The sequence below is a fragment of the Dendronephthya gigantea genome, unplaced genomic scaffold (assembly GCF_004324835.1).
Source record: "Dendronephthya gigantea isolate DGI-Jeju-01 unplaced genomic scaffold, DenGig_1.0 000169F, whole genome shotgun sequence".
Taxonomy (NCBI): domain Eukaryota; kingdom Metazoa; phylum Cnidaria; class Anthozoa; order Malacalcyonacea; family Nephtheidae; genus Dendronephthya; species Dendronephthya gigantea.
Window position 1 is genome coordinate 356,614 of NW_021163179.1, and position 19,672 is coordinate 376,285.

The 19,672-nt window shown below is 34.8% G+C and overlaps 3 protein-coding genes across 3 annotated transcripts; all 3 read right to left on the minus strand.

The window, feature by feature from the left end:
- Positions 1-482: 482 nt before the first annotated feature.
- Positions 483-11,216, minus strand: LOC114537906 (zinc finger CCHC domain-containing protein 24-like). Its single transcript, XM_028559024.1, has 3 exons — positions 10,934-11,216; positions 2,854-3,111; positions 483-2,228 (listed from the first exon to the last, which is right to left on the minus strand). Exons 1-3 carry the CDS (start codon positions 11,003-11,005, stop codon positions 1,947-1,949), a joined length of 612 nt encoding a protein of 203 aa, XP_028414825.1. The 5' UTR covers positions 11,006-11,216; the 3' UTR covers positions 483-1,946.
- Positions 11,217-15,511: 4,295 nt separating this feature from the next.
- Positions 15,512-17,496, minus strand: LOC114537902. The gene is made up of 2 exons (XM_028559017.1): positions 17,160-17,496; positions 15,512-16,718 (listed from the first exon to the last, which is right to left on the minus strand). Exons 1-2 carry the CDS (start codon positions 17,431-17,433, stop codon positions 16,492-16,494), a joined length of 501 nt encoding a protein of 166 aa, XP_028414818.1. The 5' UTR covers positions 17,434-17,496; the 3' UTR covers positions 15,512-16,491.
- A 572-nt stretch (positions 17,497-18,068) lies between these two features.
- LOC114537900 (NEDD8-conjugating enzyme UBC12-like) lies at positions 18,069-19,562 on the minus strand. Its single transcript, XM_028559015.1, has one exon. It carries the CDS (start codon positions 19,410-19,412, stop codon positions 18,483-18,485), a length of 930 nt encoding a protein of 309 aa, XP_028414816.1. The 5' UTR covers positions 19,413-19,562; the 3' UTR covers positions 18,069-18,482.
- Positions 19,563-19,672: the final 110 nt, after the last annotated feature.

Here is a 19,672-nt window from a genome sequence, read left to right on the forward strand (position 1 = left end):
TGAAAGCCTGGAAACGGGGCTGTGCCCGAGGAATGATCAATGGAATTTAAGAATAAAATTTCCCTATTTTAAATGTCCAATCAGCGCTCAGAAAGTTTGTAGAAATAAAATCCGTCATATCTTTTGTCATTCTTATAGAACCAGTCGAAATTAAGTGATTGTGTTTTTAGTTCTATAAGAACTATAACTCTGATATAAATTTGAAACCGAAATAAAGTTGTTTCAACCGAGAAATTCTGAACTATACAAAATTCTTTTAAACATTTTAACTTATTGGAAACTCTTTTTATCTTCACGAAACATACCCCTTATACAATGACAAAAAACTTTTCTTTTTTATTCACCAACACTAAAAAAAATTTATACACTAATCTCTCATAATTTTACCAACTTTGCGAACCATTTCTCTGCAAGTGGAAATCCAGCCTTAATAAGGAAAAGAATACGTTTAATAATTCTTCATTTATATTCTTTAATTCCTCTTACAAAAAGGTCTTTTCACACGAATGTATTACAAAATTTATTCTCTTCTAAATTACAATGTCTTACAATGCTACAGTCCATATTAAAAAAATTATATAATCTTCATTTATTCCACTAAAATTTATACAATCGTCCTGTATCTTTTTGGTTTAAAAATTGACCCTTTGCATAAAACATTTATAGTGACTAAGGAACAAATTGAATTTCCAAAACTTGTTTCCAAAAATGTTGGTCATTGCATGAACGTGACTGTATAGCAATATGCAAAAGGGGTCGTGATTCTAAAATATATACCTTGTATAATTACATCTGTCATAGCTTCCTACTGTACTATAGTACATTGAAAATTATTATCTACTTCATTTAAAATAATTATCAGATACAACATAGAAATATATACTCTTCAGCTATGATTCGCTAAAAATCAGTTTTACAAATTATATTTCTCCACTAAAAGTCTTGATAGTATATTATTGTATATATTAAACATATATTATTAATATATATCTTATCTTATAAGCAATCACTTGCAAATTTGTACACCAACCATGATTTCTAAAAAAAACTAAATAAAAATGTCTGCAAATATATTCCCTTTTCTATTCTTTTGTTTTTCTCTATGTTTTATTTAAATTTGTTTTATTAAAAGTTCCATTCTTTTAGAGCTAGTTTCGGCTGTCTGCCAAACCTTAAAAAATGTCGTCAAGAAGCTCTTGAAATAAAAATATATATTTAAGCAAAGTCGTCCTTTAAACGTCGTTCAATATCGTTGAATTTCGGTAAAATTTTCCTTTTTGGTGTGATCATATATAAACGTTGTTTACATTTTTTACTTTAACCTAAAGAAGTCATCTTTTTGGGCGAAAATATTTACGATTCTTGTAACAAAAAAGGTGTGAATTTTTGCTTGATATTTGTATCAAGCACATCGATTATGTGAACTGTATCAATGCTCAATTATTCAATGCCTAATTTAGTGCTTAATTCTCACAGTTCACTGCAACCATGTCAGTGTTAATTGTACTGATATAAATCCTTCAAATGGATAAAAAATAAGCGGAATTCAAAATATTTTCGCAAGTATGTCTTTCGAAAGACGTTTTCTACGTGTATATGTAACGTGAAAAATACGTTATTCTTTACAGTTTTTTCATATTTTCTTCTCGTACTGAAAATATGAAATCGTTATGAAAAAGACGACAACTTATTACACAAAAGTGATCTTTTTGAAAATCTATCGATTGAAAATTGTACTTGTAGAAAAATAAAGAGACATTCTCTTTTGACAAACCCAAACGGGAAATAAGAGTATCTTTACTTTAAAATGACTGATGTTTTGAAAATCAAAATGATCAAAATAACGTATTTCTCACATTTCATGATATATATATATAGTTGCCCTTAATGTATATCCCAGTTGATAGATAAAAAAATTATTACCAAAATGTTACCTATGCCTATGCTCAATTTTGGGCTCTACGACAATAGTACCCAAGTGCCTTGCATTTTTCACATAAATGCTGCGGGTGTTCCTTCGCCTGATCTGAGACATCAAGTCCGTCAGGTTTGTCCAGCGGTCTCTGCTTGTGCGGATACACGTTGATGTGACATTTCACACACATTTGTCCCATATTCGCCCAACTGTTTCCACTCATCCACTTACGTTTGCATGTGGGACATTTGTATTCACCAAAACACCGCTTCTTCCCCTGGTACGGTGTGAGTCCTTCCCCTTTTGGTCTCGCCTGTTTTAATGACATGATTAATTTCAATAAATCCTTATTAAAAATGTCTGAAGTTAGATACTTTTACTTGACTGCCAGTGTAGTTCTAAACTAAAGCTTTTCAAGCAGTTTAGAAACACAAAGTGCATGTGCAGTTGCCCATTGAATATAACTTTAAAATATGTTTATTTCTTAGTTGTAGATGCCACTCATGCTAGAAATAATGCCATAAGAAATTATTCCGCATAAAGAGTCAGATCATCTTCTGCGGTTACCCTTTTTTCTTTCAAAACAATTATATGTGTTTTGGTAGGATTAGCCAAAAAATAGAGTGTATCGTATGATAGTCACGCAAATCTTGTAAACGTAAACCATTTTGCTGAAGATGAATCGATCTTGATTCGAAATATAAAGAATAAAATTTGTATTATGCTATCATTTTTCGGAATTACTTTAATTCTATATGTGCTAAAACTATCAGCTGATAAAGGATTTTGAAGTCAGAACTTAGACGACGTTCTTCTGTATTTCCGGTTATTTCAAACTAGGGATGTGCCAAGATGTTTTCACCTAGTTTTAAAATGTCTAAAGGTATTTTAACTTTAATCACACGCCTTGAAGAGCGTGCCAGCAAAGAGCTATTTACCTGAGGACAATCTTTGATATAATGTCCCTTACAAAAACACAAATGACATAGGTAACCGTCAGGTGGTCGTCTCGCCTTCTTCGTCGCGTCTGGTGACACCGGGAGGTCATCAAAAAATCCTGGAGGATATGGTTCAAATGATTTCCAAGGATCCTCTTCTGATTTTGCCGGAGAAGTTTGAAAATCAGAGAGTTGTTGCAGCAAGTCGGCTGCGAATACATCAAAGATATCTTTACTGGAATATCTGTCGTACAGCTCCTGGAAATTGAAGAAAATACCATAAATCTGTGTCGAATCTCCTTTCTAGCTTCATGTTACCCAAGCGTTAAGCTTTGAAATTGCTGAAGTTGCAAAAAGTATGCAAAAAAATATAAAAGCCATCAATCTCGCAACAAAAATGTTTATAAAAATTTTTAGCAAAATTGTAAACAATTTTTATTCTCAAGTTGCTCTAGAGATACCAATCACGACTTGGTAACAAGGATTTTAATTTAGTCAGGGGCAAAGAAAACATTGTAAGTTGTAAACAACCCAATGAGCACTCGTCATGGGAGTTTATATTAACTCAGATCATAAACAACTACGGTCAAATCCATCCCACCCGCGAACATATCCAAAAACAGAAAGAAGCTGCTAGGCAAATAAATAAGTCAATTATACAGTAGGCTGCTTTGTAAATCCTACTTCTTGTGATTTACTTAATTTTTAGCATCGTTCATCGAGTGCGTTTTTTTTTTAATTTTACTCCCGTTTTGACAGGTAATCTTCAGGATCTGATCGATGTCCTTCAGTGGTTTCCAAAAATTGACGCAGTAAAAAGTCATGCACATTAATTACAGGCTACAAATGGGTATATATATGGCTGTTGACAAATAGTTCGAATGAGCTTCTTACATAAACATAAACACTTAAAACTGCTGTGCCTATATGGGCATGAATGATGAGAAGGATGGAATGGTAGAAAGACCTCATGACTTCGAAAGATACGACATTTTGAAGAACCGAACCTGCATCTCTGCCGGCTAGACCAGTATAGCTAGGAAGTTTAGATATGGAACGGCTAAATTAATGGTTGGAGATTGCTTCACATTATCGACATGCTGTCCAATCATGAGCATTTAGTACAGTTATAAAGAAGTTTAAAGGCAAGGTTTTATGGGTGGTAATTGCTTTCTTCTACATAACTGGAGAGAATGGGAAAAGTGCTCCGAGAGTTGAGAAAGAAGTTGCGTGGTTAATTAAAGAGAAAAGCTGCTAAACTGGACCACTGAACTTTGTATATCAGTGGTCTACAACTTCAAATCCAGTCCGGGACATCCGCAAAATCTTTCGCAGTCATTCGTGTTCAGATCTTAAATATTTTTAGCTCTTTATCATTCAATCGGAATTTCTACCATGCCAATAAACTACCGCTTCCAACGAGTAAATAACCTTAGCTCAACATTCATGACGCATAGTACTTAATACATACAGCAAAATGGCTGCTTAGGATAACCATTTCCGACTTCTGACACAGGCTAATGGTATGCGTATAAAATTATTCGTGATGGCAATGTTCGTGAATGAAAACTATGGAAATGATGCAAGCATTATCGCAATGAAGGGTATTCGTCTCGCTCACCACCCCCTCTGGCACTGTGAGTGTCAATGCTTGTTTGTCATGATCCAAAAATAAACCGTCCCAGTACCGATGCACCGCGTAAAGGCTTGGGTACAAAACGGCCATTCTCGATTTATCGGCTCAGAGGTTTAAAATTTTTTTGTCATTTTATGTCAATCGGTTTCAAGGTGGGTGATATTCAATGCGAGCTTAACAACTTAGACCAACTTAGCCCGCTCTAAAATTAGTATATACCACACGAAGTTTAAAGATTAAGTATAAATACATGTACACTAACAATATCAGTTTGTTTTAGTAGCTTGAGGGTGACCGACCTTGACCGGGACACGCAGTCTAACATTATTATAGCATATTTATAGTCTATAATGTGATTTAATTGCGGTCACTTGAGGGACCGTCTGGCAGTGATGACAGATTTCGATTGTTTTGAATTGACAAAAGTCAATTACGTTCGTCAACAAAATAGGCCAATGACGTTCAGTCTGAACTTAAACAAGGTCACGAAAATTTTGAAATTCTCGCTTTGAATGACCTTGAAACTCGAGAAGTGTAATAATCAGTTCGATACCATTTGCTCACGAGAAAGGGATATTCATGAAAGAATCTTTGAAAATACAGTATGAATTTTCCTGAGGATTCTGGCGACGGAGTAATCGGTCATTTGCCACACCTTATAACTAAATTTTGGCCTTTGTACTTTCACAAATTTTCAAAAGACAAAGGTCAACAGAAAAGTCGAAAAATGTTGTTTTCTAGCCACATTTACACAAATAAACTGTCTCAGTATGTGCCTCCTAAAGTGGTGAGAAAATTTGCCCCAAAATGCCCAAGTCCTCTCAGTTTAAACTTGCTTCCTACCCTCTCTGCTGTCATGCTATTTGGTCTAGCAACTTGATTGAATATCCATTTCCCCCCATTACCGGTTGCTCAAAGAAAACCTGTTCCACAGGTTTATTCATATCTGGTTCCTGCCCAGAGCATGCTTGTTTTCCTGCTGAAACTGTATCTTAGATAACAATCAACTAAGTTGCCTTTTGTAATTTTTACTGAAGTATGTAACATTTTTAACACATATATAGTTGGTTCTGTCTATTCATGATCATTCATTCCATGCAACAATGGCGAAAACAAAACTTGCGAAAGCTACAAAGTTAATCCGTCGAGAGCGAGCACAAAGCAGCACTTATGAAGACTTAAAATTTTTTTAGGGAACGAAAGATGCACAGTTCACCCGTCAAAGATGAGAAGCTTGAAATGAATAATAAGAAATACTTCAGTTGTTTTCCAGATGTCAATTTTGCGACTACGTTTGATATCATGCGCCTTGAGAATAAGCGTATTCATGCTTCTCAATTCTCCCCCCCCCGGTTTGTTGAAATTTTACAATATTTGTTGTGAAGACGTGTATGAGGCTTTCATCATAGAAAATATAGCTAGCATATGTTCGTTTACGCTGTAGGGGAAAATCAATCAGACAGTACACCGCTGTGTGAGAGTAAAGACAACAATAACGCATTTTCACGACCTTTAATTAACTTTGAATGCGTGTGGAAATGTTCCAAAACTCAATGTTAATAATTAAGACGTTCAACAGACGTTAGTAAAATAATTCTTGGAATTTTGATCACGTCTTTTTCATCTCGCAAATATACGACGTTTTTCCTCCTTGCCCATTTAAAGAATTTAAATCTACTGTATGACGCCAGTTGATTATGGGATGTCTTTTAAATCAGTTACATAAATATAGAACTTTGCATGTATGCATGGTACGTAATGATCGTAAACTATGAGTAAATTTCATACAAATAAAAAATAATCACACAAACCGCTGTAGAGGTGGATATCTGCGCACTCAACACTTACAATGCAGGCGTGTGGTAATGGATTTGTGTTAGACGTTCAGAATTACCATACGCTGCGCGAAATGGGAAGTCCTTCATTGCAAAGAAAACAAGCTTTGATTTGTAAATTGAACTTGTCGACAGGTTTACATGATCTGAGCCGTGCCCGCGAATTTTGCAAAGGAATCGTGTTTAAAAAAATCACAGCAAAATATAATTAGAATAATTGATAACTTGTGTAAATGTCTGAGTTTCGAGTCGTGCTGAGGTTCACGAAAGAATCGGTATTTTGATGAAGTCTCGATCAAGACGTCACAGCATGGTAAAAAATATTGGCTTCTCAGAAAAGTTATTTCGTTACTTAGTTTATGTAACCAAAAAAATGCCATTCTACGAAAATAATTTCTGGATGTGAAGGGTTTCCAGGGAGGAACATATTTGTTGGCAAGTCATGCTACACTGACTAAACGACACCGCATCCATTAATTTAATTCAGATAAGCATCCATTCAGTTAATTCAGTAAGTTCAGTTAATTCAGACGACCAAATGATAACATATATATTTAAGCTATATTCAAATCATACAAGATAAAAGTACTTAAGATAGGTTGCTTTTTAGGTACTTCACAAATAGCGTCCAATTTCAAATAAATTTGAGAGACCTTTGACAAAATAAGTTTTAGATAGAAGATTCTCTTTTGAAATGAAGAAAGGTATTTTCATTTGAGGCCGGATTGTAACTCGCCATGTAATTTTCTCCTTTTTTACGCAAAGGTTATGACTGACAAATGCAGGCTGTTCAATAATATTTATATTATTTCTGCTCGAGTCTAGACATTCTGTATCGAATTCAAAGATCCACCGAGTAGGAACACTTGACATAAACACTTGACACAATCACTCGGACATTTTTCAGTCATCCAATGAAACATTATTGCTGCATGATAACACAACATTGCCATTGTGTCGGTTATACTTAAAACTTTCAGAATATTAATTGCTGCATGGCAAGCATGTATTCATGGCTTTTCATGCGTTCCAGGCGATGGAAATCAGGACTTGTCCTGCAGTATATCTTTCCGCAAGGCTCTACGACTTAATATAATTGAGGGGATAAAAGACTCTTTCATGCACAAATCACATGAGTTTCAGTGAAATTCGATGTTTATCGTTTGCTAAATTATTGTGTCTACAGGCAGACCTTCTCATGTGTATCACATCCGTCAAAACTCGGAAATGCCTCCTATGTTATAAAATTGATGTTTAACAGCCATACAAGATTAATTGGTACCGGCAATGGTACTTTGTACTTATGTCTGGAGTGTAATATAACTGTGAATATACCAAACAACGTAGTGCGAGGTAAACAAACACGAAAGATACGTGCATGGTTTAGATCAAAGTACGATAGCTGTAATGATGGTAAAGAATATAGAAAACATCATTATATAACCTCGAGAGTCAAGAAAACTAAACAACATCTCACTTTTCATGTGTAATCGCTTTACGTATTCTTGGCGGTGATTGCTATTTCGCTTGTTTGTTTTCTTTTTCATATGGATTGCCGAAATGGGAGTTTCAAGCGTTTAAAATAACAGTGTTCTGCTTTAAATCTTATATAGTTTGAAGTGTGTTTTTGAATATACACTCAGGTCATCATTGGGGCACGAAATGTGTGGCAGAACAAATTATGCAAAATATACCCTAGCTCAGTAAAACTCGGGAATTCATATAATATTACCGTAAATTACTAAATGAGGAATGAGCTTATTTTATCATTACATGAAACCTGGATATGCAAAACACTTTGTGCAAAACATCATCTAGCTAATGAAAAGTTCATGCGTAGACTAACCTTCCAACAAAATATAAACAAATAGATCTTATGCATGGGTCTTTAAAAAAACGACAGTGTCATTATTTTATCTGTATTATGAATACAACATATTTTTTTGAATTTCCATCAGTGCTCATAATTTGCATATTTCATTATATCTTTAATACTGCATGCTTGTAAATATCTTATAATTATTTTTTACACTTGTTAATATTATTTCCTTATAATAAAAAATTCGAACTGGCACCCTTTGAACTTGTTTCTATAGGGACTTAAATTAAAGATTTAGGTCTCCACGTCAACGTCCCTATAGCCCCTCATTACTGTCACTGTTTTTTTTAATTTTTTGAGCGTAATAATATAAAAAACCCCAAAAATGCCTTCAGGCAAAACTTTATTGTCAGAAAAAAATTTGCAGTTAATAAGAAATCGATGCAATAACATTTACTTATAGACTATTAATATCCTGATAGAAAATTTCAGTCAGACCACAGGAGCCCTATTGATATTTAGTAACCGGATTCTTTTAGCAAGATAAGAAATATAGATGTCACCTACAAATTTATACATGAATAACGTCCCGCAGGGGACTATGCATGGCTGTGGTTAAGCTATTAATTGCTTATCTACGATCGAATCGAGCAATCTCTGCATGAGAAATTGAATTGAATCCAATAAACGTACATATGGTTTCTATTGTTTTGGCCTAAAAAGGGCCAAATATTTAAGTCAAAACCGCACGCAATGGCGGTATTTTTTTCTTCGTTTATTCCTATTATAGCTTTGGTCAATTCGTGGGGATCCTAAGAAAATCAATAACTTTATACATGCTCGGATTAACCCGGTTCCATACGTCCTGCCGTTTGCGCCGAATGGTTAAGGCACGCGCCGCACACACACATAAGAAGCGCTTAGAAAACGTAATGCAATCAGGAAATTTGGTTGGAAGTGATTTCTCTTAATACTCTGAGAGATTTCCGTCCTATCAAATGGCGCTTTTTTATCAGACCTTTATATATAAAGCAGCCTGTTTGTTTCATCTAAATTAAATAATGCGTTGTCAACCCGAAGGATCCCTTTCAACAATTGATTAAAACAAGATAATAATCCGGCTACTATACGGAACAAAGCAGGCATTAGGGCAAAATATAATACGTAGTATTGAATTAGGGTCAAGTCATTACTAATTAGTATCGTTTCTAGTTAGGAGATGACGTTATGGTACCTGCTTTCAATAGTACCAATAATGCGTACGTGCATGACTGGTACTAATAAGAGCAATGAATATGAAGAAGAAGGAATATGATTCACCCTGCGATATTTGCTAGGTGTTTGCGTCATATTGCAGGAAGCACTTGAACTAAAAAAAAGTTTTCATCTATATCAAATTCGTGCTAATCCACTCAAACAATGTTTATAATTGAGATTTATATTAACTACCTTAACTACCACATTAGAAATGAAGAAGTTAAGTCTTGATGAAAAATGCCGAGAAATGCATAAATATTTTTATGCCTTAGTTGTGCATACATGAAAGCTCGCAAAATAATAGGCCTTTCAACAAATCAAAAGCTGATATTCGCTGTGATCAATAATATTGTAAATATAACGATGCATCATATTACTTAATAAAGAACGATTATATCACGCTGAAAACATAAACAATGCCTTGAGGTGAATTTATAGTACGATTGTTTACTTACAGACAATCTCTGTCTTAAAGTGGATGCGCTCGTCAACCTAATTAGCATAACGTGCGCAAATGTTGATTCAATGCGGAAAAATCGAGAGCTATCGAGCTTGCCTAAACTTAACATGGAGCAATTTCAAATCATATTTACTTTCCATAGCATTGTATATGTTTCCGTCGTAGATGGGGAGCACAAGGGGATATATATTTAGACAATAAATTATTGTCTGGTCTAATATAAATAAAAAAACATGCAAGCATACCAACAATAAATTATTCTATCCGTAATCTATCGGATGTAGTATACCCAATGGCATCCTGCCAACGAATCAATTCATATATCACCTAATATATTATATTATGCTTGCGTTAACTCAATATCACAACGCAACGTGGCTTAGTTAACGCTAAGCCCATGCAGTATCTATGTTTAGAGGTCAATGGATATGTGATGAAAATTGCACATGAGTGAAACTGCCGCGCGGTTAATACGCAACCAAATATACTTTTTCACCGGCTTGCAAGGAATGATCGACACATATAATATCATATCGTTCACCTGGCTGCAAATCGTAGTCGCGCCTTTTTAGGGGATACTTAAGGAATCGATTTGCGATGCATGCTGATTATCTCAGACTCTTCCACTTTACTTTGTGTCCCCGAGAAACAAATACTGATATATGCAAAGGCTTCTATTCCTCCTAGGTCACAACATTACTAAAACATCTTTATTTAATAAGCCACAAAAAGCCCCAAAACGCCTAAAAGCTTGTGAGGATTCACATTAAAATGATGAAATCTTTCAACAATAAATGCAAACATGACATGCATGCAAGTATAGAAAGCGTTTGAATTGCATTGACATGTGTAGATTAACCATTTCCCAACCTGCAATAAAATCGTCCCATTGTATATATAGAACAGACATAAGCGGATGACACGTAGTGACAATGCTAGTGTTTGATAAGTCTACTTCTTCTTACTAGGGGTACATATTACGCGAAGGCACCCCGATCTATATTATATACATATAACTTATATCAGCGCGTGAAATCTTGCTATCTGCGCAATTAAGGAGATATATAACGAACCTCTTTGGCCTCCGTCTTATTGAAATTGAAGTAATTCCTTGAATAATTCGATAACAATTGTGTTTCCATCATCTTGTAAACCAGCGCAATGTCCTTGGCCTCGTTGCGAATTTGCGCAAGTGGTTATACGCTTCAAGGTACGGCAGTTTTGCGTCGAATGTTTCGTTTTAATAAGAATTTGTCAATGAATGTCTCGCTGTTGCCTTTTATGTAATAGTGACGTTTCCTGTAATCATTTTTATTTCCGGTCAATCAATTTTTTTACGACCAGCCATTTTATTATTATTAGTTTTACGCATATTGATACCTATTTAAAATTACAGAATAATTATATAAAGCTATAAAGTTACAAAATTTGGGCTATCGAGAATCAGAGTAAGACTTCGTGATTTGATTTCTACAGTGAAAAATTGCCTATAATAACACTAGTAACATATAAGGACATTTTAAAGTAACAGTGAAAACAGAGAATAAATGTGATGGGTTGGAAGGGTATGTGCATAAGGGCAGTTATAGGAAAAGCAATTCTTTCGTTAGTGAAAAATGTTTAAAAAATATGCCGTTGGCTTTGGGAGGTAAAATAAGAAATCATATATGTATATATATATACTGATACTAAGATGGTAACTGGAGATTATTTAGCAATATTTTGAATCAAAACTTGTGAAAAACAACCCCGAAAGGAAACCACGAAGACAAAATAGCAGAAACAAATTTAACCTGGTCTAAATAGACAAGAGAATAGCGGGTACGAGGTAAAGACTCTGTAACGAAAAATATGGTCACATCCAAACAAAGGTCACCCATCAGAGCTGGAAAACTGCTCTGAAGACAGACTGAAGTCTGAACGAGATATAGGATTTTCTCTCGCAGAGTATACGAACGGGCACATATGTAACTAATATCATGGCGGCCATTACTAGGCATTGCAGCAGACCGTATTAATATCATGAAAGAAATTTATAGCAAATGTGAAAATTGAAATCGTTTGTCTAAGGTCAAATGCACACAGATTATTACTCAAGGTCATTCGATTCAACTTAAACGTCGTGCTGTGAGGTTGTCTAACGAAGGCCATACATCATACTGCGCATAATTTTTCTCTTAAAAATCATTGATCGAAATAAACGAATACCAAAACAATAATAAAATAAATAAACGCGCAATTTCCGTGCAAATGGTGTTATATAATTGTCTTGACGTATATATACACATACAAATACAACGTTATTGCCTTCCCAAGTTGCCTTCTAGCGAAAAAACTTAAAAATAATCGATTTCACTTGATTTTAATAGTATCATGATCATCATTTTCTTTGGTACTTTCTGATTGGTTTGGCTGAAAATTCGTTGAAAAACTGGTCGTATACGTTTATTACGGTAGAGCGAACTTTCTTTGAAGGCAAAGCCAAGGTTGCGCGCGGGTTTTATTGGCAAATCTCCCGATGATGGTTTAAATCATTAAATTTAGCTGCATGGGCTCATCAGAGACCTCCAGCAAAGAATAGTTTGTTTTTTATACGTCCTGATTTCTACCTCCCTTTCAGCTGATGCATTAATTGCGAATTGCTACAGGAGAGGAAGGTTTTAAAATATATACGTCACACGTCTAACGGAAGAATATTCTTATATCCATGCAATCAACTTTAAAGCCAACTGTTTTGCCAAAATAAAACATGCACGCATTAAAAAATCACACGTGGCTCAGTGGCTGTGACAAGCTAGTCACGGATAAGAAAAGACCGTAGATATCAAAATATACAGGGCCGTATGCGCAGAGAATTTTTGATAGGTGGGCACTAATAACTTTACTTAAATCAATATAGTAATTTCAAAATTACATGATAAGTCTTCTCTACAGGGGAGGGTAACTGCCCCTGTCGCCTCCCTCTCTGTATACGCGGCCCTGGAAAATATTTTATATAGACTAGCAAATAGATAAAGAAGCCAAATTCATAAGACGGGGGTATTCTGGTGTTACTAACGGTACTGAGAAACCACGGGTAATCAATGGATATAGATGCAGTATCTCCTGAAAATATACTATATACCCTGAAAATAAATCCAATCCTGAAAATATACTATATATGGACCAGTGCTTAGCGAATAGATAAAGAAGCCAAGATCATCAACGTTAATTAAAGACATGCATGCAGGAGCATTTTGGTGGTGCTAAAGATCATTAACGTGCCAAGATCATTAACGTTAAAGACAGGGTCATTCTGTTGGCGCTAATATCTTCCGAACATCCAATTACAACGAGAAATTCACCGTTTCTAAATTTCACCATCCGGATGTCCTCTTGCCAAATACTAAATAAAGCTTTAAATTCGCATACTACTTCGCTGTTTCGGGTGAAAATAGATGTAAACCCATCCAAATTAAACTTTGTAATGTTGCAGTGAAAATAAAAAGAACGTACACGCTAGTGCCATTCTGACCAACAACAATGTTGCGATATGTCGTGAGGATGGCTTGGCCAAGGCCGTAGAATTGTACACTTTTAAGCCTGGTTTTTATATATGACGTAATTCATCGCCGATGGCTATTGTCAGTGCTCATTAATGCATAAGTCTTTGTGTATCGAAGAAAATTATATACTTCATTGATCACCGACAATAGATCGTAGAACAAACCAGGCTTTAGGAGGCGTTCTTGAGGCAAAAATCATAATCCGGGATTCGCCTGGCTGATGACGTCATCGAAAGAGCTCGAACTGATCCGAGAATAGGACAAAGCACATCTGTGATAATAAGGCATTGTTGGCCGTGATTTGAGACTGTTTGTTTCCTTTTTAACTTGCATGAAACTTTTTTGTGAAACAAACGAAGGCATTCTCATGCTATACCAAAATAATTTAATCGTGGCTACAACAATGCGGTACTTTCATGTGAACGTGCTCTCAGAAATTTTGGCTAGGCGGACTTTGATAAAAAGACGGAAACGTTAAAGACGATATAAAATGGCGCGATGCTCTCCATGTATAGACGTTCCACGCACGCCATTAATTTGCCATTTTTACGTAGTATTGTAGTATTAGTATCTCTAGGTATCACATGAAGACTTTACAGGCCTTACTACATCTTCAAAATATTCCTGACTTAGACTTTAGATAGCAAAAGAGAAAAAATTATTTATAAAAATAATCATGAATTCAATCAAATCAAATAATTATTTTATGACTGAGAAAATTTTGTCATTATACCGCATGTGTACACTGTGCCTAACTAGCAAATATAAATTTATATGTATTACAAATTTTACTTACTTATAATTTTAAAATTGAACTGTTATTAATAGATGCATGACTGTGAATTTATAGCACACGAAACCACGAAAACAAAATGCAAAAACCTCACACGCCATAACGATTAACGGAGTTTATTATCAGGAAAACTTTGGTTTGAAGTTTGAACACTAGAAATTAGGTTATACTATTATTAGTTGTTCTACAACTCATACAAAACAAGGCACTACAGACAAGGCGACATGAAGCAATGGCATATTACATATATCCGTTCGTAAACAAGCAACTGAAATACACACAGCGAAAATTAAACATCCCAGGGGTATTTTCACAGGTACATTAAACATCCCAGGGGTATTTTCACGGGTAGGACCGTACTTCCGTAGGATCTGATAACATCGCCCAGGATCAACAAGGCCGGTAACCCAAGAAATATTTGTTTTGGCAAACAAGCATGCCATATGTTTTGAGTGGTGTATCTCCCATATTGGAACTTCCCTCGGAATTCAGTAAATATTCAACCGTCGCACAAATTACAGTTACGAAAACCCAATTAAAATGATATTTTCAGTTCAATGGCCGAAGAGGCTAAAATTATCCCGTGTCTGTTTCATTAATTTGCAACTTACGGAGATCATGAGCGGCCAAGGTGACATCACGTATAGTATGTTATTCAAAGGAAGCCCCCCGCTGAAAGTTAGCAAGGCGCCTAAAAAGTCAAGGTGACTGTCTTTGTTTGCTTACATATCATGTCTAAGGTCATTGAGACAGATAAATTCAAGGCTATGGACTGACAGCCCACAGTTTGTAGTTTTTTGTAATAAGAAAACTTTTTGATATCACAGATGACGTGGTCTTGGACTATATACCATATATATTATGGCAGACTGCAAGATTAATTCCCATAGTCCCATACTATAAATACCTAACATAAATTATAGCTCACGGAAAGCACTAAAGTATAAATACATTTCAGGTTCAGCGTCATGTCATCTATATGCAGGCAACAATTTTTAACTTGTATTGCATTTATTTAAAGTCATGTGAACGAATGAACCAATCACAATCGAAGTTGTTCGAACACCATCATGCCATTGTTGTTCGAAGCGCCCTGATTTTTAGCATGGGTAGCCCAATGCGCTGCATTACGTACGTCATCGGGTGACGTATATAGTATATAATAATATTATTAATATTATTATAATAATAATATTATTATATATATAATATATAATATATAATTATTATAATAATTAATATTATTATATACTATATACGTGACCCGAGTGACGTACGTAATGCAGCGCATTGGGCTACCTATGTTTTTAGCAATATTTTGGCGCCAATTTTTCATCCAAAATGGCGACTTTCTTTTTCAATACGAATAGAAAACCTGTCGAAAACACTGCCAAATCCATGGTTAAAACTGTCTAAAGGTAACAGAGATTTGATCGGAGAGTTACTTTTTTTCTCAAGCAATGATAATGAACTGATAGGTTTTAAAAGCAGCCGTGAAGCGATAAGTGAATAAAAAATTCTGGTACGTATAGTTTTAATATAAAATGACAAATAATATTTCTATATTTCATTATTAAATATTCTTGGTATTAAATATTCTTGTTATCTAGGAATCTTCCTACAAGATATGTATCTTATAAATGCCTGTTGTATATTCTTCAATATTGAAGAACCTCCAATTAAACAGTTTATAGATATATTAAATTAAAGAAAAATATATTTGCTTGGGAGAATAACTAATTCCACATCCAGGATTTTGAAGATCTTTCATTATATGTTTTTCTCTTTAAACTGCAAATTCTATACCTTCTATTCTAGATTTCCTTTCCTTAATCATGAATTTGTACCAAAAATAAACATAGATCCAATTTTTCCGATTTTCCAAAATTTTGAATTCCCCCACTAAAACCCTTGTACACTACACCTTAAATTCAGAATTTGTTTCTTCTATTTGGTTTGGATGCCAGATACCATTCTTGCATTAAATTCTTTTTGAACTTTTGAATTAGATTTCTAATTATAGCTTTCTAACATTGAAAATAATATGTTAGGGCCCTCACAAAAATCTTGAGATAAAACTTTGGAATTGTTTTCTATCAATGTTGAAATAACATATATACTGGGATAAACAGGTAATTTCAATTGGGTATAAAGTTATAAACTGTTCAAATAATTAAACTATAACAAGTTGGACTATACATAAATTTTTCTGGTATGACTAAACTGCTGCATAAACAATACATAAATAATAGCAAAAAATTCTGATACTTCACTGGCATTTCCAGGACCATGTTTATTTTGGTCCCACCACTGTTTTACCTAATGCATTCATTTCTGCCAAAATTTCATCAACTTTTAATGACATCTGAACGTCTTCAGCAAATTTTGCCCTTAATACACTTTGGTCTTCGATGAACAAGTCATCATAAAATAGTGGATGCTGAATAGCTTGAAAATTTGGGTTTCTGATTTGATTGTATACATCCTTAACAATCTCTTCTAAACTGCCATAACTGATATCTAATTTGTAAAATAATTGCAATGTACAGTCAGAATTAAGTAGCCTATTTTATAGATAGCTTCTACATACTACTGAAGTAGATCATCATGTAGAGAGATCATTCATGCAAGAATCAAATGATATATAGTATATCAGTATAACAACATTATAACTTGGCATCACATGATTACCTCTTATACTAATTTTTACGTCAGGCTTGATGTAAGTGTCTATTTTATGTTAAATATATTCCAAAAATTGATGCAGCATAATAGACAAACATTTGGTTGGACCGAGAAAAAAGGAGTTTCCAAAAAGTGCATACTAAATGTAGTAAAATTGCCAAGTTTGGTTGTGAAGTACTGTAAAGTACGGAAAATATAGCCAATAAAGTTGGCAATTAGTAACACATTACCTAAATTAGTAACACATAAACATATAAAGTAATTAGTAACACATACCTAGGCCAGAAAGGCTACATTTCTTCTCATCAACACCAGGATGGAAGATTTTGGTTAGAAATATAACATCCCGTTCTCCATGTGGGTAGTTCGGCGAAAGCTTTACGTGGAAAACAAACGTCCCTCCTTTATAGAAGCCAGTTTTGAAGTACAGTTCTACTTTAATACTTGGTTCTTCCGTGTTGAAGTCGATAATTCTCGCTTCGCCGTTAGACAAACGGGATATGTTTTCTCGAAGATTTTGAACATCACGCGCTAGCTCTATATTTGCCATGTTTAAAATCTTAAATAATTATATTATACATAAAGCAAGGCTTTTAGTGTCCATCTCTGCTCTTTAAACTTTAACTACTTGGTTTACTAGTTCCAGACTTCCAGAGTTCCAGTGCTCTTTATATTAATATTTATGGTTTAACACTAATATTAAATCTGTAACAGTGGTGGTATTTTCTTCGTTCTACCACGCTATAAAAATAGAAACGATGCTTGATACCTTAACACAAATACCTGAAAAATGTTAGTTTCAAAAAGCACAGCAGTATCATTCATGAACGCTTCTTGATGCACTTACTGGGCATCACCCATGTGGAGTTTACCATCATTTTGCTCAGAATTTGCCTGAAAAATTTGCAGCACTATGGTAGTACCAGTATCCACAAAAAGAAAGGGGTAGGGCCGGTTGTATAGAAAACATTTAATTAAACTACATTTTAATATAACCAAGGAGCGCATGGCAGCGTCTTCAAACAACTTAGCATCAAATGTTGTAAAACAACAGCCTAAATAGACAGAGAAGTGTTTTGTCTATTTAGGCAGTTGTTATACCACATTTGATACATCTTTAATAGTTAGCTCAGAAATACACAACTCTGATTGGCCAATTCTGTCCTTAACTACACAGGTTAGTAACTAGTCTTTTTTTATACAACTGGCCTCAGGTTTGAGTACAAATTTTTTATTTTCATTTTAGGGAATATGTTATGCCTTAGTGGCTATACACACTCATTCCCCCACATTCTGAGCATTTTGAAGCTAATGAGTTTAAATACATACATATACAGAATTATGAATTTAAATAAAAAATATAACAAAACTGTAACTTTTTACAATATTCACTAATAGGTTAATATTTATACACATAATTTAATAATCCCATCAGTCAGCCAAAATACTGGATCCAGCCTTGTATTATGGTAATTAAAACAATATTTGTTTGATGATTATATGTATCTGATAACAATTACCTAAGCATAACTAGATTGTTTTCAACATATATAAGAATTTCAATGCTTTATAAGTATTGTTTTTTAACACAAGTATCAACTATGCACTCCATATCAATGTTCTGGAAGTAACTGGGAATCTTTGGAATATCTTCAAACGTTTTGAAAAGAAGCTATGGTTTTCTGTCCTCCTTGCTCTACCAAACATTAAATTGGCCATCTTTGTGAGCCACTTTGGACAACCCTGGCCTCTGCTGTGCACTTGCTTTCCACGGTTGGAACATTTTGTAAAATTTCTATATATCCAGTATAGACCATAACGGTAGAGTTCATCTTTCAAAGACATGTTTATCACAGTTTGGAAAATTGAGACTGGGAGGTGCATGTTATCACCCAGACCCAGGGCTGGTCTTTCTGAACTTTCGAGTTCCATTGTTGAGTTGGTCGTTTTAGATTTGTTCTGAGTGTTCACAACGTTTGACATTCTCGACTTCTCGTTGTCTTTTTGAACTAGTCCAGGATTTCTCTGAAATACAATACCTTCGACCTCGCCTCCTTCAAGGGATTGCCGAACTTGTTTCGTGAACACCTCCATATACTCCTCAAGCTCTCCTGGACCATCCGCGTCGTACGAAATACACGGATTGAGAGCGTCGTCCAAGGCCGGGTTCTTGACAAGGAAGAGCATTCCTTGTACAATGTCCTCCAAATCGTTCGTTTCTTGCCAATCCTCTTCGAGCAAATTTAGGCAAACGACACTTTCGTCATAGCCATCTCCAATATTAGGATGAAAAATTTGGCTTTTGAATGAAACTTCGGGCACCTTAATTGGATAGTCGTTCGCTAGTCTTACTTCGAACACAAACAAACCGTCATGATAGTAGCCATCTTTTATATTCAGCTCGACTTCAAAACTCGTTAGTTCATCATCAAACGATGTTATCCTAGCTTCGCCATTTGAAAAGCTGTGGATGTTCTTCTGAAGTCTGTAGAAATCTTTTACTGGAGAACGCGTCGACGGAACTGTCATACTTACTCAATAAAATGCTTCACAAAGTCGTGAAGAATGTTAGGAGAGTTATATCCAGTTCATCACAGACAAAATAGTTAAATTTACGCGGTGTTTTATGTTTATATAAAGCGTATTATAAATATAGAACTGTTACATCAGCCATATTGAATCGATATGGTGCAACAACATTTCAGAGTTCAGACCTTTGGAAACAAATTGAAACATTGGACGCAACATTAGCCAATCAGAACGTCCTGCTAATTCAGCATTTGCGATGC